General features: G+C 47.3%; 1 protein-coding gene across 8 annotated transcripts in view; it reads right to left on the bottom strand.

Moving 5' to 3' along the window:
- PAX5 (paired box 5) overlaps positions 1-25,192 on the bottom strand; it is a gene marked incomplete at both ends in the record, with an annotated part of 152,562 nt that overhangs the window by 69,482 nt on the left and 57,888 nt on the right. For all 8 annotated transcript variants that reach the window (XM_080669473.1, XM_080669472.1, XM_080669470.1 and 5 more), the window contains one exon: positions 21,685-21,860. In XM_080669473.1, coding sequence (XP_080525599.1) covers positions 21,685-21,860 — 176 coding nt within the window. The remainder of the gene's footprint in view (positions 1-21,684; positions 21,861-25,192) is intronic.

Below are 25,192 nucleotides of genomic sequence, written 5' to 3' on the forward strand. Positions count from 1 at the left end.
GATCTCTTCAGACACCTACCTGCTCTGACCCCTGACAAGGCCATTCCCCCACTCTGAGTGCCCTTTCCCTTCCTTGTCTACCCACCCCTGGCTCAGGAACAACTTCCTGTAGGAAATGTCTACAGATGGTTTAGTCACAGAGGTCAACTTTATCCTTTATTCCCCCCGCTTAGACTCAGAGGATGGTCTATATCAGTGGTCGGCAAACTCATTAGTCAACAGAGCCAAATATCAACAGTTTAACGATTGAAATTTCTTTTGAGAGCCAATTTTTTTAAACTTAAACTTCTTCTAACGCCACTTCTTCAAAATAGACTCGCCCAGGCCGTGGTATTTTGTGGAAGAGCCACACTCAAGGGGCCAAAGAGCCGCATGTGGCTCGCGAGCCGCAGTTTGCCAACCACTGGCCTATGTGATCAATTCAGAGGACAGCTGTGCCCACATTTTGGTCAACATTAGTAATTAATCTTAACATTCCTGGAAAATAAATGAAAACATGTGAGATCGTTAAGGAAAATTCAGGCATCAGACTGTTTGCTTGGTTCAGGCACTGTGTTCTATACTGAAAATAGCATGCTGGCTTTTAAGGAAGGAGACCCTAGGCTTGGGTTTTAGCTATTATTTGTAAGCTCCCATTTTAGCTAATGTAAATAATAGAGAGAAACCTAACACAGTAACAACGGTGCTTCTGTTTAACCACTGTTTTATCAAGTTTAACTTTGCTTTTAATTACTGAAAATTCGTTTGCGTTTTTGCCGTTATGTGTCAATTCCATGAACCTTGCATTTTGTACCTGGAAACAAAGCATAATAATCATTCTTAGTGCTAACACCTATAATTTACTTAAACAAGCAAGCCATTGGGCCTTAAGATTGGACATGTAAACAAACACCCGAGTTTTAATAATTCCCTTTTCTCTCCCATGCACACATGTTAAATTGAGCCTCCTGGTGTTATTTCCTTCACCTCCCTCCCACAAATCAAACCTCAAATAACATAAACCTGCTGGACAGAGACTCCACACAAATAAACAAAAGCTTTCAAACCGAAGGCAGAGGAGTTCCTATCTCCCCATCCAACCACTTCCACTGCCTCCGCCTGCTCCAACAATATAGCCTCTTTCTGCCCAACTGTCCAGAAAACCCCGAAATATCTCATTTTCATTTCCAGGAGAGGAAGCGATGTGATCCCCAAATAAAAGTTCAGTACTAATAGCAAGCTGGAAAAACCCAAGCAGACTGCTCCTTGCCACCCGTGTCAAGCTCACAAAGAGAAAAAACCGTACCATCCGACATGGTTGGGAGAGTTTAATCCAAAGCAGTGCTAATTAATATCCCCGGCTTTCCAGAAGCCAGAGCCACATGCAGCTGCGAGGGCAGCAAGGCTGTTCTCCCTTCGGTTTTATGGGGAGAACATTTTCATTACAAAGCCTCCTCCCAGACCCTCCTCACCCAGCCAGGTTAGCCTGGAGAAGGAAGCGGATGATCCATGTATCAGAACTCCTTCTCTCCCCGTTAATTATATTATTTACAACCCATTTTAAATGTTTACTGGTGCAACTTCCTGTGCACCTGGTCAGAGCCCTTCCGACAAGCCATGGTACCTTCCCATCCCCCTCCTCAAGGGCAGTTCATGCATTGGTCCCCAGAAGGTGTCAACTTCTTGAAATGTGAGTTGGAGAGAGAGCTGACTCCAGTGGCGTTTTCTGCCTCCCCGACACACATACTCCATTTGAAAAAAAAAAAAAAATCGAATGTTGAAGGTTCTAAACGGATTCATTTGTGAAATATGCATGGACTTAAGGGTTTAGCGTGCTTTAGCACCCCAGAGACCCCTAAACCCTGGGAGATGCCCGACATGCTGCCACCCAAATCAAGCACACACACACCGCCCCCAACCCCCCAGCTGTTACAGCAGAGTTGACCCTTTTTTAACCCAAACTGCCAGGCCTGGTGGGACCATGTATCTTACCATTCTATTCTGAGACCCGCATGCTCAAGGCTGTCTCTTTCCAGCCTCCTAAAGGGACCCCAAATCCAATCTAAATGTTTCGAATTTACCTGTTTGTCTTTTATACATATAAATAGCTGCATTTCCATTCTCTCTTTGTTTCTCATTTTCATTTGGTTCTAATATCTGCATGTAAATGTCGGAAAATAGCATCTGTAATTGGAGATTATGAAGTATGGCCAGCTCCTGACAGGCCGCTAAGGAAGATGGATTATCCTCATTTTTCTGTAAATTTTGTCAATTTTGGAATTCATAAGCTATCAACACTGATCAAAATGGGACTTCACAGCTGTGTCAAAAAAAACGAGAGAGCAAAGGAGAGAGAGATGGGGAGCGAGGGTGAGAGTGCAGGCTGGTGGCTGGGCACAGGGGCCCGTGGGTGGCCGGGGTGTTGGCACAGCAGACTGGATGCCCAGTGTCACCAGCGGCCACCCCCTCTCCCCTAGGCCCTCCCCTCCCGGCTGGCAGCTCCCTCCGCACGGGGTGTCCTGGAACTTAGGGTGGGGCTGCCTGGTCCCCGGACTAAATCAAATAGCTAAATCACACGCTGGAAGGCCGCAAATCCTCCCAGGCACCCACTCAAACCCGAGGCTTAATTTATTGCCCGGCGCTGCCTTCCTTATTTATCCAGAGGCGTCCGCAGGCTCCCTCCACGCGGGCCTCCGAGATGTGCTACTCCTTCCAGACCCTCACGGCCCACTTGAGACAATTGTGCGGGTCTCTCTCTCTCAATTTTCCCATTACTGGGAGTAAGTACTGTTGGGACTCTGTAATAGCCCAACTGCAGCCCATATCAATAACAGATGAGGTTTAATCGTCCAACACAAAAATTATTTAGGCGCAGTAAGGACATTCAATGTCATTTGCATAATGGCATTTCTATCGCACGCACCTAACCCGTCTTGCATAAACAAGGCCTTGGGACCATAAATAATAATAAATCATGACGTCTGCACGCCTCTTGCGGTAATAGGAGCCACTCTTTGTGGAAATTATTTCCGCGGGAAATGGGCACTGTAATTTTAAAGACATGTGGCACGGTGAGGCGTGGTAAATCACGCAGGCGGAGGTTCCCCAGGGGCCGCCCGGGGCCTGCCCTGAGCCCACAGCGACATCCCAGGGCCACCGCAGGAGGAGGGCCCGCCTTGAGGGGGAAGCATGCAGGGCTTCTAGAACAGACATCAGAATTGGCCGAGCGAACAAGAGGGCAGGACGGTCAGAGCCAGCACAGGGAGAGGCAGAATTGGACCTGGAGAAGCACCCAGGCCTCAGGTCAGAAACCATCTTTGTTCCAGGAGAATGGAAGCTCCCAAGGGACAGCCATCGTCCATGTCTGTCTGCTCCGTCCCCTGCTACACCTAGAGCAGTGCCTGGCACCCAGCTGAAATAGCCCACAAGCTCAAGAAATATCCTAAAAGAAATGAGAGAGAGGAGAAGAACCCGGGGGAACCAGGTGGTGAGTGCATGAGAAGAGCCTGAAAAAAAGGTTACGGTGAGCCAGACAGAAGCACAGATCAGGGGGATTAAGGCAAGAACTGGCACAGATGCGCTGGTGCCGCTGATCAGAGTGACAGTGAAAATACCCAGTACTCTCTAACTCTGGCTGCACCCTGAGAAGTGTGTGCTTCCCAGGAAATGGCCTGGCAGCCACAGTGTTGCCCCTGGGAGGGAGAAGAGACTGGCATTGGAATTGTTAGTTTAAGACATACTTGTAATGTGTTAATTTTACTAGAAGAGAAGTACTACTTGTGTCACCAAGATTTCCAAAGTTGATGAAGCTTCATACCTCTGTGCCTGGGCACAGGCTATTCCGTCTACTGGAAAACCAAAAGCTAGGAAAATGCTGATGGATCAGCAATAAAGGGCCTGTACGTGATCTAGCAACAACAGCATTTCTGTCCCGGAGGAACTAAGAGAAACAGCAATCACCTCTCCATCAAGACTGTGCTGTGCTGGGAATGAGGTAAATCACAGGCCCGCACAACCTCGCAGGAGGCTGTGGCACCTACAATGCCACCTTCAGCTTACACATGACCTCCCTTTCACCAAAATGTGAAAACTTTGCTCAAAAGCCAAACACAGTCTGCAGTTTAGTTATTAGTACTGTACCAATGTCAGTTCCTTAGTTTTGACAAATGGGCAGTGGTCCCATAAGACGTTAGTTAGCAATAGGGGAAACTGAGCGAGATGTATGTGGGAACTCTGTACTATCTTTAAAACTTTCCTGCAAATTTAAAATTATTCCCAAATAAAAAATGTATGTTAAAAAAAAAAAGCCAGACCTCACTCATATAAGAGAAAAGCAAATTAAAGCCACCATGTATTCTTTTTCATCTATCAGATCAGCAACGAGTCAAGAGATTAATAACACATTATGTGGACAGACTGGGGAAGTAGGTCTTCCCACTTCCTGAGATGAACCTCTTTGGAGAGCAGGGGTCTGCCTTTCAAAATTCATAATGCATATACCCTGATCCAGCCATTCCATCCCTGAGAATTTATCCTGCAGGAATAACTCCACGTGTGCACAAATAAACATGGACAAGGATGCTCACTGCAGACTTTTTTGAAAAATAAAAAGATTGGAAGCAACTAGTAGGCGACTTGAGCCCCTATTCTGATACCCCATATAATGGAAGGCTATGCAGCTGTTAAAAAGAATTACCGGTATATGGAACAATCACCAAGAAATATCTATTAATGGAAAAGAGCAAAAATAGGACAACGCATATAGTATGCTACCATTTGTGTCCCAAAGAGGGGAGATATATATAGAAATACATCTTCGCACACAGATACCTTACCCTCACCAAAGTATTGCATGTGAATCTCTAAAGAATACCGAAGAAACTGGTCATGGCGGTTGCCTCCTGGGAGGGGAACTGAGTGGCTGAGAGAAAGGAGTAAGGAGGAGACTTACTTTTCATTTAGTATACATTTAGTATTGTCTAAGGTTTTTACCATTCACATGTACTACTTATTAAAAATTTTTGAATAAAGAATAAGAGTGTTGCTCAGGTAAGTGGCAATGAGCATGTGCTGCCTGAACTTGAACAGGGCTATAGCTATGCCCATGGGCCCCTCAGGACCCCGTTTGTTTTGAGAGGTGCCCTGTGTAGTTCTGCATCACCCACCATGTCTGGCATAAGTAGCCCAGGCAACGTGCTCAGCGGCTGGATGCATAAATTCATTTAACCACCTGTCTAGGACCCTGCCCCACTCCTAAGCTCAGTGGAAGGACTGAGACCCTCCTATGCCAGACCCACAGCTCCAGGCAGACCTCAGGTCTCAGAAAAAGTGACACTCAGAAAAAGTGGCATTTGAACGGAGAAACGGGACAGGCTCCATTTCTCTGTTTCAACTGCTTCATGACTTTGTACTGCACAGAGACCCTCACTTAAACCTCAAGCAACCATGTAAGGCAAACACTAATTACCTCCATTTTGTCGATGAAGAAACTGAGGCTTAGCAGAGCCCAGTAACCAGCCCAAGTCCACGCAGCTGGTAGGCAGTAGAATTGGGACCTAGCCCAGGCAGTCTGGATCCAGAGCCCACACTCCCAAATCCATGTTCTCCACACCCTCAAAGCCAAGGTCAGGGCTAGAGGCTTATGAAGCTTATGAACTCACTACAAGCTGGAGAAGAGAAACCTGATGCGTTAATTCAGAATCCGTGAGACGCAGACTGTCCATTACTCATGGGTTCTCCCACCGACTCTCGGACCAGGCAAGGTTCTCCTAGGCCCTCCCTAAAGAGCAAGCTGAGAAACCATGACTGCCCTCCAGACCCAGGGATGAATGCCACAGGTGCTCTTAGGGTGGGCCTCATGCAGGTTCAGGCATCAGCCCCAAAGTGCAACTCAGTGAAAATAACTCTAAGGAGCGTATATGGTGGTTATCCAATTAAACGGCCTCAGTTCACAGAGCTTAGAAAATAAACTTCCCCAAAACCAGCCTGGGCCCGCATTCACCAGGGTGAAACAGCTAGAGATTATGACCCCAAATCTGCCATCTTAGGGGATCCAATGGCAAGGACAGGTCCTCCCATAAGATTTTTTGCTATAACTGAGCTTCTCCAAGGCAATGAGGGTTCATCTTTCAAGGCTGTATGTGAACATGTCTGAGCTGTTCTGCCCTCCCCTCACCCACCCCAGTGCAGATGCAGGTTCCTGCCTCCTGGGTAATGGAAGACGAAGCCAGGTGCTGGTGATAGGTCACAGGCTGGCCTGGGCCCTTTGCGGGTAAAGCCCGTTGTAGGGCATTAGGGTTCAATGGTGAGCTGTCAGGCATCCCCAAGAGACACTTGAGGCAACTTATTTACCAACAGGCAGGTCCCCAACAGAATTTGAAAGCCCTACGGCCCACTTTCTGATTCTTAGCTCCTAACTTCCCAAAGCACAGGTCCTAAAAATAGGAACTTCTTTTAGATTTTTAAAGTTTTAGAATACTTGGCCCAGGGCCATTCTTTCTGGCAAATTGGATCAGCTGGCTAGATCTTGAATGAGATAGAGGAGCCAAAACAGGAAGGTGGTGGCTTTTTCCAAATCCCAAAAATCTATTCTAAAGAGGATCAGAAGCCCAGAGAAAGGCTAGTAGCAGGAGAATCTATAGCACAGCCTCCAGGGCACAGACAGCAAAGGATGTTCCAGTCTTATTCCATATGCTATAATTTGACACCCAGTTCTCTGTTCATAAACGAATTTGTAAGAACAATCTGTATAAATTACGACACCTGTTCCTAAGAGTGTCCCATAGGGAAGCCATGCTCCCCTTCCCATAGCTCCAGGCGCAATCCTCACACTCCAACAACCAAAAGTGATGAGCACTGAGGTTTAAAAGATGATGACGATCACACTGTTTAACCAAACCTACTGCATGTGTCTTTCCAGACAAATGTAATATAAAAAATTTTCAACCTGGCTAGGAGGCTCAGTGGGTTAGAGTCGTCCAGATACCCCAAGGTTGCAGGTTTGATCCCCTATCAGGGCACATGCAAGAATCACATAATCCTATATAATAAAAGTGTAATATACAAATCAACCGAATGGTGGAACAACCGGTCGGCGGGGGGAGGGGTGGGGCCAGCGAGCACGCGGCACCAGGCCAGTCAAGGCACGTGCCAGTGGGCAGAGGGAGGGGACAACGAATGGGGTGCGGCGGCAACCAGCAGTGGTGGAGGGGCAATGGGGAGGGAAGGGACGCGGGTGGGGGGGGGAGGCAGGGCCGGCTGCTTGCTGGCTGGCCCCACCCCCTGATTGGCCCTCCAGGTCGCCTCCTGCAGAAAGAGGCCAGACTGCAGCTTAGGACATCCCCTGAGGGCTCCTGGACAGCGAGAGGGCACAGGCCGGGCTGAGGGACACCCATGAGTGCACGAATTTTCGTCACCGGGCCTCTGATCCTATATAATAAAAGCCTAATGTGCTAAGTGTCCGGTCAACAGGTCGGCCGTTCAACCAATCAAAGCATGATATGCTAAGGCCGCTCAACCACTCACTATGATGTGCACTGACCACCAGGGGGCAGACAGTCAACTGATTGGCGAGTCGCTATGACATGCACTGACCACCAGGGGACAGACGCTCTGACTAGTAGGTTAGCTTGCTGCTGGGGTCTGGCCGGGACTGAGTGAGACAGGCTAGACACGCCCTAGAGCCCTCCCATAGTCCCTCCCTGGTTGGCTAACCTCCCTCATCTCTCTCCAGCCCCGATCATGCATCGGTGGGGTCCCTCGGCCTGGCCTGTGCCCTCTTGAAATCCGAGACCCCTCAGGGGATGTCAGAGAGCCGGTTTCGGCCTGATCCCACAGAGGCCGTGCTGCTCAGCCCGAAGCCGGGCTCAAGGCTGGCGAGCGTAGCAGTGGTGGTGGGAGCCTCTCCTGCCTCCACGGCAGCACTAAGGATATCCAACTGATGGCTCCCCAGGAGGAGCAGGCCTAAGCCGACAGTCAGACATCCCCCAAGGGCTCCTGGACTGTGAGAGGGCGCAGGCTGGGCTGAGGAACACCACCAACCCAGTGCACAAATTTCGTGCACCAGGCCTCTAGTGAATGCATAAATAAGTGGAGCAACAAATCAATGTTTCTCTCTCCCTTCCTCTCTCTCTAAAATCAATACAAAAATATTTAAACCTTGATTTAAATATCAACTATCATCCCCTCGGTTTCCTCATCTTTTTTAAAATATGTTTTTACTGATTTTAGAGAGAGAGGAAGGGAAAGGAAGAGCGAGAAGAATTGAGCCTGCAACTTGGGCATGTGCCCTGACCAGGAATTGAACCTATGACTTCTTGGTGCACAGGACAATGCTCAATCCACCGAGCCACACTGGCCAGACTCCTCATCTCTTTTTTGTTGTTGTTGTTAATCCTCACCTGAGGATATTTTTCCCATTGATTTTTAGAACTTGTGGAGGGAGGAAGAGAGAGAGACATTGATGTGAGAGGGACACATCGAGTGGTTGCCTCTCACTCGTGCCCTGACAAGGGCTGGGTATCGAACTTGCAACCCAAGTATAAGCCCTTGACTGGAATGGAACCCTGTGACCCTTTGGTGCATGGGCCGACACTCTAACCACTGAGCCACCAGCCAGGACTGGGCTCCTCATCTTTTAATGAGAAAAATAAACACCAATCTGGATGAGTTTGTAATGAGGAGCAAATGAATAATACAAATAAAATACTTAACTGTATGCACTGTCTATATATTCTATTATTACATTGCATGTTGTTATGTTACATTGCATAGTATTTATCGTGTGTGTGTGTGTGTGTGTGTGTGTGTGTGTGTGTGTTTAAACAGGCTTTCCAGAGTCATCAACCCTCACGCTCTGGCCACCTGAAACTTCTCCCCCTTCCCAGATTGTACATGCTTTTGCTCTTCCTCTTCTCCACCTGCCACCTCCTTATTCATCCTCTTCCTTGTCCACTTCCTGTGCAGCCCCCAGAGTCTAAGCTCTGTCGGGGCAGGAGCCTTGTCTGCACCATTCAGGCATACTTGATCAGACCACAAAGCCGATAGGTGCAGGCACCGGGTGCCAGCCCTCGCTCTGAACTACTGTACATATGACCAATATGAGTGACCTTGGTAGTGCCGCCTGAGTCCCCAGACAGGCTGAGTCGGAGAGGGAGTGGCAGGTGTCCCTGAAGGCACAGTCACCGGCTCTGGCTGTCCCAGCCTTCCTCCCAGGAGGGACATTCACAGGCTCAGAAGTCTGGGAGTCCAGGTTTGAATACCCGCTTCTTCCTTCGAGACAAATCTAGGAGACCAGAGAATATCTGTCCTCTGCTGCACCAACATGGAACTATTAACTTGCTTGTTTGTAGGGGGAAATTCTAGTAATACAACCCAGAATTAATAATTTATTGCAAAGATTTCTTAGCTCCTCGGGCACAAGTTCTAAAAGTGGTTCAAATTGTTGTTTTGATTTTTTAATGGGATTTCCCCCTCCGGCCTGAGCTCATCTGCCTGTGTGCTCTGTAGGCAGGCAAACAGTAAAATCAGAGAAAGTTCCCAGCAACTTCACAGCTCAAACGTTCCACCCCTGCAGGTCAGACAGCGCCTCTGGTCCATCTCTCTTCCCTCCCTCCGTCAATGCCAGCTTCTCTGCCTCCTCTCAGATCCCCATCCTGCCCAACCAGCCCTGGCCCCTTTCCCACCACGACCTCCTCTCTCCACTCTGAGGGAGCTCTGCTGTGGCAAAATGCTCCTTAGTGATAATAATATTAATAACAAGAGAAGTAACATTTATCAGTGGTCTAAGCCCCTTTTATGTTCACCTCATTGAATCTGTAAAATGACACAACTGTCATTAACCCATTTTACATCAGAGGAAACTGAGGTGAAAGCAGTAAGAAAGCCAAGTAGGTTTAAAATAATAACCTTGCACACAAAAGAAGGAAAGCTAATGCTTGTTTTGGAAGTGATGGAGACTAGCATGCTCAACCCTATGAAAGCAGGAAGAAGCGCACAGACTCTGAGGTAAGCCTGCAATCACTCACTATCATATTCTCCCAAGAGGCTCAAAAGTAGCATAACAGCCGAAACCGGTTTGGCTCAGTGGATAGAGCGTCGGCCTGCGGACTGAAGGGTCCCGAGTTTAATTCCAGTCAAGGGCACATGCCCAGGTTGCAGCTTGATCCCCAGTAGGGGCCATGCAAGAGGCAGCCAATCAATGATTCTCTCTCATCATTGATGTCTCTCTCTCTCTCCCTGTCCCTTCCTCTCTGAAATCAACTTTTAAAAAGCAGCATAACAGGTCTCAAAGTCACAAGCGACTGCTTTGGAAGCCTGTGCTCCTAACCATGATGCTGCACTGCCTCCAGCAGTCCTTTAGACATGGGTCCCTGACGACCGGCTCCAGTGGAAAGCATGCCGTCCTCTCCTCCCTGTGGCTTTCTGGGATAGACAGGAGGGTCTGTATACTCACTGTCCCCAGCACCAATTCCAGGCACTGTCAACCACACCATTCTGCCACGATGTCTCCTCCTAAGAACTCCATACTGTTAGTAATCACCCTTTCTCTCCTGACAGATGCCCCTTCCTGGGGACTTCCCGCTGTCATCTTCACCTGCCCTTGACCTCACTGAGCACACCTCCTTGACTCTATTGGTCTTCATCTCCATTTCCCAGCAAACCTGTCTTGCAAATAAATGTTTGAAAATATAGTTCCCCAGGAATGGCCACACGTAGGAACTTATCCTGTCATTTAGAATGGGTCCACCTCCAGTACCTCCAACCCCTATGATTCTTCTGAGCACAATCTCTCATCCTCCTCCTTCCACACCTTCATCCTGATGGGCTGGCTCTTGCCAGGAACCCCCAGAAGTTACAGCAGGGGGATGAAGTTATCTGCCTTCTTGGTTGCATGAAATAATAACATCACCCATTCCATGACCCCAACCCTAGAATTATCTGTGTCTTCTAAAAGTGTTAGCTGGGACAAGAGTCTCAAGGCCTTGGCCATTCTTACTAAATGCTATTCTTGCTAAATGTGAAAATGGAGCACAATATTTTGCAGACCAGCTGCAAACAGGGTGAGCTTGACAGAAACCCAACCCAGATAAGTGTAGCTAACTGAAATCAATGTGTAACCTACCAAATAGTGTATATAAGCAATGGCTAAGTCTCCCTTGGCAGCAGCAGAGCTTTGGATATGAATCCCACTTGCTACAAGTAAATAAAACTGTCTTGCCCACAACCAAGTCTCCTGCCTCTTCTGTCCCCTTGTGGCATTGCTGTCATTCATTTCACTTACCCACATGTTATAATCACCCCATACACTGTTACTATTATAATTTTAAACAGTTAACTTTTAGATCAGTTAAGAGTAAGAAAAATCAAAGAATTTATTTTTACCTTCATTTATTCCTTCTGTTTCCCCTCCTTTCTTTTTGTAGATCTGTTTCTGACATACTATTTTTCTTTTCCCTAAAGAACTTTATTTTTAAACATTTATTGCAAGACAAGTTTGCTGATCATGAATTCACCCCATTTTTGTTTGACTGAGAAAGTCTTTATTTCTCCTTCACATTTAGGGGATTATTTCTCAAGATGTAGAATTCTAGGTTGGTGGGGGGTTTTTTCTTTCAATGCTTTTAAGTATCTCACTTCACTCTCTTCTTTTTTGTTTCTTTTAATATATTTTTATTGATTTCAGAGAGGAAGGGAGAGGGAGAGAGAGACAGAAATATTTATCAGCTGCCCCCTGCATGCCCCGCACTAGGGATCAAGCCCACAACCTGGGCATGTGCCCTGACCGGGAATCAAACTGTGACTTCCTGGTTCATTGGTCGACGCTCAACACCTGAGCCACACCAGTCAGGCAACTTCACTCTCTTCTTGTCTGCATGGTTTCTGACATGAAATCCACTGTGATTCTCCTCCTTATTCCTCTAAAAGTAAGGTGGTTTTCCCCTCTAGCTTTTTTCAAGATTTTCTCTGTCTTTGGTTTTCTGATGTTTGAATAGCATAGATGTAGATATCAAATATCTTGATACTTCCTGAACTGCATCTGTAACATTCTCTGAGTTCCCTGCATTTGTAGCTTGATATCTGTCATTAATTTTGAAAAGTTCTCAGCTTTTTCAAATATTTTTCTTCTTTCTGTCTTCTCCTTCTGGTATTTCAATTATGCCTATGTTACTCCTTTTAAAATTATCCCACAATTCTTGAATATTCTGTTCTAGTAGTTTTTATTTTGTTTTTTTCATTCTTTTTTTTCTATTTACATTTTAATTTGGGAACTTTCTATTGAACATACCTTCAAGTTAACTGATTCTTTACTTGACTATAATCTACTGGTGAATCCATCAAAGTCACTTTATTTGTTACTGTGCTTTTTATTTCTAGCATCTCTTTCTGATTTTCTTAGGGTTTCCATATTTCTGCTTACATTAGCCATTTGTTCTTTCATGCCATATATTATTCACAGTTATTTTAAATTCCCTGCTTAATAATTCTAAAATTTGTGCCATAGCTGAATATGGTTCTGATGCTTACTTTGTCTCTTTAGACTGTGCTTTTTCTTGCCTAACTTTTCGTTGAAAGCTGGACGTGATATATTGGATTATAGGAACCAAGGTAAATAGGCCTTTAGTATGAGGTTTTATATTCATCTGACAGATCTCCGCTATTACTCCTTGTATTCTCCTATCTCTCCAGATTTTGTAGCAGCTGTTTGTCCTGCAATCTCACTTCCCTGAAGGGTCAAGAAAAGTTGATTTTCAGTTTGCTCAGCTTTATTTCCTATTGTAAATATGTGAGTGACAACTTCCAACTTCTTGATATGTCAGAGCTGAAACTGGAAGTCTCTCAGCCTTCTTATTGGAGTTCATTATTTAGCTGTTCAGCACAAGTCTGCAAGTAGTAAACTCTCTGCATTTTTGTCTCAAAATGTCTTTATTTAACTTCCCTATTAAATGATCATTTACCTGAGTATAGGTTAATTGTTATCTCTTAACATGTGAAGATATTTTCTACTGACTTCTGGCTTCTGTTGATGTTTTAAAAGTTCCTGTCAATCTAAAAGTTATACTTTCTCTCTTACTGCTTTTATAGTTTTCTCTTTGTCTCTGATGTTCACTTTCACTACAGTTTTGCCTAGACTTGCATTTATTTTTACTTAACTTGCTTGAGATTTAGAATGTCTGTTCAATGTAATGCTACATGTCTTGCAACAGCTGTGTTCTACAAATTTTTCTATTTTTTTCCCCAGAGCAACAATTATATGTATGTTGGACCTTCTCATGAAATTTTGTTTTATCTCTTACCCTTTCTTCCATATTTCCTAACTCTGGATTTCTGTGCTGCATTCCTGGCAATTTCTTCAGCTCTGTCTATCAAATCACTGGTTTTCTTTTCTTTAAATATATTTTTATTGATTTCATAGAAGAATGGAGAGGGAAAGAGATAGAAACATCAATGATGAGAGAGAATCATAGATCAGCTGCTTCCTGCAGACCCTCCCCCCCCACCAGGGATTGAGCCCACAACCCAGGCATGTTCCCCGACCAGGAATCAAACCTGACCTCCTGGTTCATAGGTCGGTGCTCAACCACTGAGTCACACCAGCAGGGTTCAAATCACTGATTTTCTATTCAACCGTGTCTTATCTGGTATTTAAAGAAATAAGTTGAATTTTTAAAATTCTGATGACTAAAATGTTTATTTCTAGAAATTTGTTTTGTTCTAACTTGATTATCCTTTTTTCATGATGTTTTATTCTTTTGTAATGTTGCTAGTCCTTTTTTCATATCTTTAGTCATTTCATAGTCTCTTTCAGATTTCTATTTTAGGTTCTTGGAGAACTGATTTTCCTGTTATGTCTCCTAACTTGCCCTCATTTCCTTATGTCGTTTCCAAGTTTTTAATTGTGAGCTCACCTTCAGTAGTTATCATCTGTACATACTGGATTGTAGAAGGATCCAGACGAGAGTTTTTCATGTGCTTCTACTAGGCATCTCAAGAAATATGAGCCTAGTTTCATATTAATTTATTTTCTTGCATTTCTTGTGAATGATATAAAGTGAGATATGATGTCTGTATACGGTACAGCTTGCGATTTCAGCTTCCCATGGGAAATTTTTGTTCCACTCTGAGTCCCATGCAAAATAAGGCTTCCCCAGCCTGTAGGTGAAATGCCTAGCACTTATTCCATGGAGAGGTTAGTCCTTCCAGGTTTCAAGGTTTTTGCAGAAGTTCATATTCCAACTCCCATATCACATAAGTCTAAGGCCATATCCTTTGTCTCAACACCAGCATCAAACCCCAGCCCCTGTTCATGAGGAACTATATCCAGGACCAGTGTCCTGGGCCACTGGGACCACAGTTCATACACTTAAAATTCTGGCTCTGAGCTCCTTCTTAATTCCTACCTTCTGAGGATTTCTCTCTTTTTATTTAAACCTCTGATATATCAAAATAATTTATTGTTACATTTGATCCAGTATTTCTATTGTTTGAGAAGGGAGGGGAATATTCAATTGTTCAGACCTTGTTATCAAAACCAGAAATCTATGTTCCTTTTTTTTTTTTTTTTTGGTAATTTACAAAATAATAAAGGCTTGGAGTTTTTAAAGAGCTTTGTGAATAGCCATATTTCTTAAGCCAAACTTTTAGTGTACTCTCAAAACAAACAAACTGTAAAACTGAAATTACCTGTTCTATTGTCTTTTGTTTATTGCAAAAACTGGTTAACCTTGTTCAGGGGGAAATATCTCTATTCAAAAGTCAAATTTCACACAATATTTTTGGCTGTATCCGTTGCTCTTACTTTATGCCACATGGCACAGCACAGGTGGGCAATGTCACTGATATAACATATCTGTAAAAATTTCTTGGATGATTGAATGAATAAATGAATGAAAGAACATCCAAGCAAAGCACAGGCAGCTCTTTGACAATTCGCTCGTAATCTTTACATCTCACATACACAGAATTTGCCTGTCATCTAAAAGAGTAGAACAGACAGGAGGAAAAATTGTAAACAAGTCAAAATAAAAACAAGAGATGGGGTTCTGATTTGTTTTATCTCTTACAGAATGTGTGATCTGGAATGGATCTCAAGGATGACCCAGTCTCATCGCCTACCCCAAAAGCAGAAACCATGACCCAGAGAAAAATGGCAATCCCAAGAGCCATCACGAGAGCCTAGGAGTCCATCCCGTGCTTTTACACTATGAAGGAACTTGCTCAGTGTTCTCTTAAATATTCCCCAGTCTTCCAAATCTGGCACAGTGATTTTTTCGGGAAGACAAAAATACTCAGCATATTTAGCTGTTTAGAAAAACTTTTAAAGCTCTTTAAGAAGAAGTAAGCACCCCCAGATAAGACTCTGGTCAGCAGAGAAAGTAAAGAAGGCCGAGGCCCCACAGAGTCCAAGTAATTTTCAGCCTTGCGTCACTTTGAGATGATGACAGTAGAAGGATAGGGGAGAGTATGGCTGGTCTAGAGACAGCCAGTACCTCTGGAGATCTAGGGAGCAAGAATTCCAGCATTGCCATTATCTCCTTCCGAAGGCAAGATGACATCCAAGTTAAATGTTGTCTAAGCATCCCAGCTCAGAAAGAGGGGGCTTCTACCTCCCCTCCTCATGCTGGGAAGAACTGGAAAAAGAACTCCTACCTTCTCCCTGCTGCTATCACCTCCTTCCGGGGAGAAGGCACTCATCTGACTGGTCAGAGCCCAGGACATTCACTGGGCCATGTTTACCCTGGGCTGCACCACTGTGCCTTGGGATCCGAAGTCCTCCTCCAGGTTCTCAGACTTCCAGCTGGCAACTAGGTCAGACCGTGCTTGCTCCCCAGGAAAGGCCCAGCCATGACCCCACTCCGTTCCATTTTCTCCATCTGCAACTGGGTGGGTAGCCACCTGCTTCTTTAATCTCTAAAACATTTGACTCTTCTTCCCTTCAATACCCAAGTTCCTGCACACCAAGCCCTCATCAGAGAAGTCAAATGCAAACCATTAAATTCTCCTTCTCACCAGAGTTGAGTTGATGGAATTGAGTTGATGGTAAAGTATATGCCTATAGATAGAAGCTTCTCCAACTCGGGGGGAGGCGGGGGAGGGTTTTCCCACAGGTACCTTGGGTGGCAGGAGGTCACAAATCCCCTAAGTAGTAGCAGATCTTTCTGGAGCATCAAACTGAAAAATCTAGGAATGGCTACCCAGAGAATCTGTGATGTTTATCATGTAAGCTGGGCGATTAGAAAGGCTGCATTCTTGCGGCTGTGTGAGTGTGTGCGTGCACGCCATGTGCGTGCCAGCTCACAGTCTGTGGCCCCTCAAACAAAGGAGAAGCCCAGCCCATATGGGGCAGTGAGGGGTCAGGTCCGGCCACAGCTAGAGCATCTTGTGGGCAGGCAGAGGGATGTGAAGGGTCGTGGTGGGGATAAAGGGCTGAGGTTGGGTTTCAAGTTGGAGGAAACCCTGAGGGGCTCTTATGTGGGGAACAGAGATCCCACAGTAGCAGCAGAGACAGGACAAGAGGCGGGAGGCCCCAGTGAAGGTTGCTTCCAGGTGAGCAGAGTAGTCCAGACTAGAGACTTAGGGCTCTTTGGGGCACACTGTTCCCAGAGCAAATCCAAGCCTCCTCACCTGCATATTCCAGCCCTCTGGGATTTAAGTCGCCTCCTGCATCTCCAGCCCCTGTCCCTGAATTTCACTCACCCTGCATTCCAACCTCCTAGGCCAGCTTGCAGTTCCCTGCCACACCTGCATTTCTTCAAGACTTGGCCCACACTGTTCCTTCTGCCTAGAATGCCCTCCCCAGCCAACTCTACAATCGCCACAGATCTGGATTCTGCCCCCTCTCAAGGCACAGCACTAATGACACCTCCTCCAGAGATCCTTCCCGTTCTCAGCCTGCGTGCCCGTCTCCTCACATCCCCCCCTCTCCTGGTGGGCACAGACCCACTACACAGGAACATGAGCTCCCTAAAGAAAGAAACCATGTCTGGCACCTCATCTTTCCCCCCACAGTCCCAGCCCTTTTTCTGACTCGGGTAGGTAGGTGCTCAAGGCCATCCCCAAGGACCAAACTCATCATGTTCGAAAACACAACCCAGCCCCTTCCCGGGAGTAGGAAGCCCACAGGAGTCGGCAATGCTCGCCCAAGCCTACCAGTCCAGGGAAATCCCACTGTTCAGAGGGCAAAGCATATGCGAGCAGGAGGCAATTCTGGTGGCTTTCTCTGCTAGACAAGGGACAGGCCATCTCCCAATTTAACCCCCCGTGACCTTTGAACTTCCCAGGAGGTCAGCAGCACGTCCCGCTTCCCCAGCTGTCTTTCTGTCTCTGGCCCAATGGGAGGGAGGGCCCTGGGCCCGTTCCATTTTGTGCCCGTATTGATCTGTTGGCAGCAATGGGCTGGATAATTAGCCAGGAATTAGGGTTTCTATTACAGCCAGGAGGCTGCTCCAGCTGATTTATCACCTGAATAATTTACTGTGATTGAAAGGAAATTAAAATGAACTCCATTTGACAACTGTGAGCTTTTATGGGCTTTAGTGAAGGCTCAAAAGCCAGATTAATAGCCTGGTGTTGGTTAATAGTCTGCCGAGAGTAAATACGGCAGGCTGTGCTCGGTGGCAGCCTTCCTGCGAGGCCAGAGGAGGGACCAGCTCCCTCCAGGAGCACAGCGCCCACAGCAGCATCAACTCGAGTTTTACTGAAACAGATTTCACTGTGCGAAACAGAAATACGCACGCACAGGCATGAGGCCACCAGCAGTTGTTACTTTTTCCCCCCTCTTCTCCTCCAAGGTGATTTTTACTCACTCCACATGTAGGGAGAACAGAATTGCTTTTTCAATAACCATTTTTAAAAGGAAGTGTTTCATTGCCCCAGGAGTGTGTACGCATTAACCCCTTCCAGCCGGGTCAAGGGTTTACTAAGTTCCCCTGTAAAAGTGAGAAGGCTGGGCTCATACACCCGGGATAGATCTTGGCGGGAAAAGCAGCAAGGTGAGGGTGGGCTCTGAGCTCATGGAAGTAACTGGCAGGACCCCAACCTGGCCCTGAAGAAAGTTCTTCCCATGGGCATTTGGGTGGGTGATTAGGAGGATTTGACCACACAAGCCTATGGCAAGTCTCTGAAGGTTCTGGAATAACAGGTGAACTCTGACTGCAAAAGGCCAATGCTGAAAACCAGCCAATCAGAAAACTGGCTTCTAAAATCTTTGGGGAACATGAAGACAGAGGGCAAGATGTCTTACATGGGATGAAAAATGAAGATCCTGAGGTCAAATTCTAGCTCTGTGGCCTCGACAAGTCCCAGAAGCCTCCTGGGCCTCAACATGCATGAATGTGCTGAAAAGAATGTTCCAATCTGTAAAATGGGGCTCACCAATCTTGCCCAGCCTGCTTAGCAGGCACTTCCATTGAAAGTCCAGCGAGAGAAGGGATGTGAAAGGTCTTTGAAAACTGCACAGTATCATGCATTGGTGAGGAAGATCACTGTTGTTATTGTTATTGCCGCTGCTGCCGCTGTTCTTGTTATCAAAATCACAATTACTGCTGCTGCAGATATGGACACTGAATTCCAGAGGAAAAATGACTTGCCCACTAGGGCAGAGCCAGGACTCCAGTCAAACTCCAACTCCGAGGCCAGCAAATGCTCTTTCCTCCCCACCAGGCTGCTCAATGGATGAAACTGACAGCAAGGCCCGTACCTGGGCCCCTCGCCCTTGGAGTCATGGTTCCGCTCACAATTGAAGGGGCCAGCTTCAGTGGCCAGAGCTCCAGGCCCCCTTCCTTGCCTGCTCAGGGGCTCACAAGGCAAGGCAAAAGCAAGCATGAGGGGGCTCAAGGAATCTGTACCCTTGACGTGCCTGCCTTCCCAGCCTGCAGCCCCTTGCTCGGACCATCATTTGTCCAAAGTGATTGGGAATCAGGAGCGAGGGTATGTCATTCATAGTCCAGTGCCTGTGTGTGTGCCCGGCAGCCGTGCAGCCTCACCTTCCATCTCTCCTCATTACCGCACATTACTGGGAGGTGAAGCAGATTAACCAGAAAGCCCTGAGTCAGTCATTATCCCACCACAAGGTTCACCTGCAGGCCCCGCCTCAGCCCACACAGTCAAAGACAGGCCTGCAGCCGTGTCCGTTCATTCTGAAGGACACCACACAGCCAGACTGCTAGGAACAGCCCTCACGATGTTTGTAATTCAGGTCTCCTTTCCAACAGGCCCCATCTCTGCATGGGCCTAGCCACCTGTCCCCCAACACCTCCTCCGTAACATCCCCCTTGGTGCTCCTCGCTGAGGCACCGTCTCCATTCATCAGGGCTACAGAACCTTCTCCCTTGCCTTGCAGTGTCTGAATCCATCATATTGCCGCTGGGAGCTGGTGCCTGATTCATCCTCCCTCCCTTGGGTGCCTGACACTGTGCCAGGCTCACAGCCCAGCATGCAAGAGCTGTGTTGGCTAAATGAGCACATGAGTGTCTGAGCAAGGGAGTGAATGAATGGATACGTGGATGGACTCCTCCCAATTATGAAGCCTTGTAGTCTCTGCCCAGTCTTTCTGGGCATTCTAAACCGAATGAACTACGATTCCGATTCTGAGTGTCCGTGAGGATCATGGGAAACACAGAGGGAAGCAGTCGCTGAGACTGAAGGTCTTCACTGAGAAAATAAGGGCTACGGAAGGCTGGTGCAGGCTGCTAGAGGCTTTGTGCCTGTGCCCGGGCTCCTCACCACTCACTGACTGGATGACCTCACACAAACCCTGTGCCTGCACTGGACCTCTTAAGGTGGAGGCTGAAAGCTTGCAAGTGCTAACACTATGTGCTCTGTGTTTCCCATGATCCTCACGGACACTCAGAATTTTCCTGGCTGAATTCCTCTTCTTTCTCCTCCTGTGTCAGATGAGATGTGGCTTTGGCCATATTTCAGAAGGGCTCTGGGCAGTGGGAGAGGCTGTTTGTGATGGAAACAGACACTTCTCCCTACAGCCCAGCAGCTAGAGTGTGGGGGCTCAGGTCCGTCCAACCCACACAATGGTCCTTCCCAGAGGGAAAGGGGGAGACTTTACTCCACTTGTAGGAGAAAGACCAAAACCCTGACCACAGCCTACTTGACTAGACCCATCTCTCCAACACCACATCCCACCCCTCTGGGCATCCCGGCCCCTAAAGCACAGCCTCTGGGTTTCTTTCTGTTCTTTACTCTTTCCCCTCTCTCTCTTACCTCAGGGCCTTGGCACTGCTCTTCCTTCTGCCAGACACAATCTCCCACACCCATGTCCCTTCTCCTAATTCAGCCCAACTCCCTCAGGGCTCAGCATAAATGCATTTACCCTTCAAGCCAGCTCAGTCTCTGCTTCATGCTTTTGAAAAACCTCCGACATTCCCTCCTCGGCACCTAGCGCATCTATAATCCACAACTCTTTGGGTTAGTCTATTGTGATTCTTCCACACATCTGTAGACTCCCTGAGGGCAGGTCCAAGCCTGTCTGTTCATGAATGTACCTCTAGTATTTGGTTCTGTGCCATGCACATAGTAGACACTCATCAATGTTTGTGAAGTGAATATACGACTTGCTGTGTGGTCTTAGGCAAGTCTCTTTGCCTCTCTGGGCTTTGGTTTCCCCGTCTGAAAACAAAGTTTATAAATGACCTGTGAGAGCCCTGAGCCCTCAGAGGAAATGCTGAGAGGTGGCCAGACTGTCATAGGATGGTGGCCCTGAGGCCTTGCACACTCCTCATCACCAAAGTCTCCTTTGGCACCTCTCCTCTCCACGGAGCATGTGCATACAGCCTATGTGATTTTGAATGGCTCTTTCAGAAAATTTCAGAAGCATCATCTAATTAGCAGGTAGAGGAAGCTCAGCACGGCCAGTCCTCACCACCAGTACCAGATGGAAAAGTTCTGAGAATGTCATTGCTCAGAGGGCTCTCCGACTCGTCCACCATGTGGGAGCTCTCGGCGGGCAGGGGTCATGTCTGAACGGCGTGTGCCAGCAAGGAAACCAGCCCAGGGCCTAGCATAGCCTGGGCATCAGGAACTAGTCTCCTGAATTGAATCTGGACCTTATCCAGGCCCAAGAGCCTCTCACTGGGCAGACACTTTCTGGTCCCATCTCTGTGACCATAAGCAGAGACTGGTTCACTCCAGGGCAGAGCAGGGGGGCTGCTCAGCAAGGGGCCTTCTCCTGCTTCCTTCCCTCTCTTGCAAATGACTCAGCTGGGTGTTTGTCCAGTGAGACACTTCATTTCCAGACTCTTGGCTCCAGCCTCTACAAGCATGACAGGGCAACCTGACAAGAGAGCTGACAGTGGATACCCACCAGGACCACCATAATATGGCCGTAGGGTGCTTACAGGGTTCCACCTTCACTCTGACAGGATAATGACCCGAGACCACCTCAAGTGGCCCTAAAGATCACTACACCCCCTGGGAAAGGCCGCCGTTCAGCAATGGCAGAGCATCTGGACGAGCCACGTCCCCTCCTGGCCGGCAGGAAAGACAGAGGCACCAGGGCAAGAAGTTGCCAGAGCCTCGAACACGTCCTCCTGACCTCGTGGGATGCTGTGACCAGCCAAGTTTGGCCGAGAACAAGGAGAAGCCACCTCTGAGTAGAACTTGGCGTTCCCACCTACACGCAGCCAGGCGCCTGGGAAGGACACCCAGGCCTGCGTTTGGGTAGAGGTATGGCAGGCTGTGAGCCGCAGAGCATACCTGCTCAGGCTTGATGGGCTCCGTGGTGGTGAAGATGTCCGAGTAGTGCTGCCTCTCAAACACGCGGTCCAGCACCTCCAGCTGCTGCTGCGTGAACAGGTCTCCCCGCATCTGCTTCCGGAGGAAATCTCTGCCCGGCAGTGAGTGACCGTTTGGCACCGGAGACTCCTGAATACCTTTGATGAGCATGAGAGAGGAAGGATGAGTGCGGCTTACACAAGTTGCTGAAGAAAGACATGGCAGACCCTGAGATTGGGAAGAGGCCCAGAGAGACCCATGAGCTCAGAAGCAGACAAAGGGGTCCTGGCCAAAGTCAACCTGCTGGTTAGTGCACCGCCAGCCTTCCATAGCCACGTGCCAGGCACTGTGCAAAGCCCTTTTTACATGCATCATCTTATCTAATCCTCACTATGACCCCAATGAAGACAATATTATTTTCCCATTTTTCAGATGAGAAAATTGAGGTCTAGAGAGATCGAGTGATTTGCCTGGGGACTGAATCTCAGGTTGACCAAAGGCTTAATCAGCAGGTGCCACTATCTCTCTTGCACTGACATTCCCCCAGGAGGTACAGTTTTGTCCCAGAGTTCACGCCCCTTCCCGGGTCTTTTGCTGCTACATCATGTGACCAGTCAATAAAACACTGTTAGGAAGGCTGTTAGGGAAACAGATACTCTCAGACATTCTGGTGGAAGCTTATTGGTCACACACCCATGATAGACACTTTGACAAAAATCTCTCAAGACCACAAATGCACACTCCCTTTGATAGAGCAATGGCACCTCTGGGAATTTATTTTATAGTTGAACTTACACATACGGGAAGTGACACAGGTTCAGGTTCTAGTAGCAAAAGACTGGAAACAACCCAAAGGTTTATGTTGTAGGGGCTGGTTAAGTAAGTCATGGTGTGGCCACACCATTGAATATTGTGTGGTTGCAAAGAAGAAAGAGGATGTCCTTTGTGAACTGATATGGAAAGAACTTCAAGATACATTATTATATGAAAAGTAAATAAGCACAGAAAAGCACAGCATGTAGAATTACAACCTATTGTGTAAAATTGGAGAAAACAGGATTTCATATGCATTTTATATAAAGTTTTATATCATGCATTATAAACTTATATATAATATACATATATTAATATATGTCATATATATATTAAGATATAATTGTGTAATTATATAATATATACTAATATAATATACATATACAATATATCCTACATAATGCATATACATATTAAAATGCATATAAAATGCACACGCGCGCACACACAAAGGAACTCTGGAAGGAAACAGGAGAAACATTCAGAGTGGTTACCCACTCGGAGGGAGAAACTAAGTGGGGGTGAACAAAGGGGAGGGAGAATTTTTCATAGCATGTTTGTTTTGTTTTGTTGCAGAATTTTAAATGCATTGTCTATTCAAAAATGCAAATTAAGAAGAAAGTACAGGATTAAATTCTCTCCGTGTTCTTTATTGTTGTTAGCTCTTCACACTGTAATAGTCTCTGGTGATGATGCCTACATGTCAATGAAAATATTATGAATTATCAAAAAAAAGGAAATGGGATGGAATATCTTTTGTGAGCCTGGGGCTTGAACTGTTCAAAATGAGAGAAAACAAGGAAGCCATCATTTCCAGAAGGAAATGGCCTTGGGGCCATCATTCCCCGGGCCTCTAGGACCACAGTGGCTCATGCTGAGCTGACTAGAGATGCTGCTGGGAGCTAGGCCCAGAGGAACAGCCTCTGCCTCTGCCACTGGGAGCGGGGGGAGGCAGCATGTGTCAGAGCTCTCCCTGACAGGTGCCCTTCTTACACAAGGCCTCACTCGCCCTACCGCCCCCTCCCCGCACCCTGCCAGCACACTGCTGACCTAGACTTCATTCATCATGTCAAAACCCACCCACGTGAGGAATGAGGCCAAACCAAGGGATACTGTGTCACTGAGATGCTTCCCAAAGTTGGCATTTCCCCAGCTGTCCTATCTGGGGGCAAGTGCAACGTAGGGCCTGACATTTGAACAAAGACACCAGCTTTGGGGTTCACATGAGTGTTGGCCTTTCAGAGTCCCTGGATAGGCTGGCAGCTCAGAGCACCCCAGCATCTTCTCCAAGAAGAGCCTTCACAGGTGGCTCATGAGCACCCTGAGAAAATGGACCCCAGATTAACTTTGACCAAAGATGATACCATAGGCTGGGTCCCTGCCCTGCCCACAGGATATCATCCTCATCAATATCATGACACCCCTTCTTCTATAATGGCCCATCCCCATGAGCACCAAGACTAGCAGGATATGGGAGCTCATGGCCCAGTCTGTGCCTGCCCAACATGTTCTCCCATTAGTTGGCATCCACCAAATGACCCTATTGTCAAAGGTGCTGTGCGAGTGTGCACATGTACACACACACACACTCATACACATACACTCATACACACACTCATACGGACACATACAAACACACACACATACTCATACACAATGGAAGAAGACTCCACGTGCTCCTCCTCAGCTATTGCTCTGGCCAGTCATCCTGGTCCCAGCTACTCCTACTAAAGCTTGACCTTGGCCTTAGAAATTTAGTGTTCCCACCAAATTTCTCCATGTCAGAGAGACCACATCTACTCTCAAGACTTCTCTTTGTCTACCAACTTCCCTTACACTCCCCCTCTCTCCATTCCCCATCCTGCCAGCCAGGGCTAAAACTCCTAATGAAGGCTCCTTCCTTTCAGCCAACTTCTGGCAACTCCCACCAAGGCCTCACCTGCCCCAGTTGGGCAGTGCCCACCTCTTCTCTCCGACTGGGGCTCCCCCATCAGACGTGCCTCAACTCTGCCTCTCCAGGAGGCCTCTCCCTGCCCACCAGGCCATCCTCCCACAGATGTCTTCAGGCTCGACCCCTCTCCCATGGTGTCCACAGGCTGGCTCTTGCAAAGCTCAGAGTCTAGGAAAGATGGAGCTTTGCCTCCACTGAGGAGGCTCAGAAAGGGTGGCTCAGCTGAGGGCTCCTGTGTGCAAGGTCACTGTCTGGTCACCGAGTAGAGCGCAACACAGAGTAAAGACTCAGCATAGGCCAACTCAAGTGCATGCCCTGGGGGTTCTGGAGGCCCATTCCCCGAGGACGCTGCACACACTCTAGGAAGAGGCAGCTCCACTCGGACCTGCCCCAAACCTTCCAGGAAGAAGACTTGCTGCGTCTTGCTCTGGCTTTCTGAACGTCAGCCACAGCACCCAGGGCTGGGAGAGTGTCTAGGCTGCCTTGGCGACCCAGGCACTCCAAGTGGAGGACTGTGGCTAGGAAGAGCCAGCTCTCTAGGCATTCACCCTGACCGAGATGGCTCTTGCTGCTCTCGCCCCGCCAGCACCTCTCCTTTGCTTTCTCTACTGAGAAGGTGGATGACACCTACCCGGTCACTTTTCACAGATGCCTAAGGTCTGTCATTTCCTTAAACATATAAGCATTTATTCATCCATTTACATATAAGCATGTATTCATCCATTT

Source organism: Plecotus auritus, assembly GCF_963455305.1.
Source record: "Plecotus auritus genome assembly, chromosome: 5".
Taxonomy (NCBI): Eukaryota; Metazoa; Chordata; class Mammalia; order Chiroptera; family Vespertilionidae; genus Plecotus; species Plecotus auritus.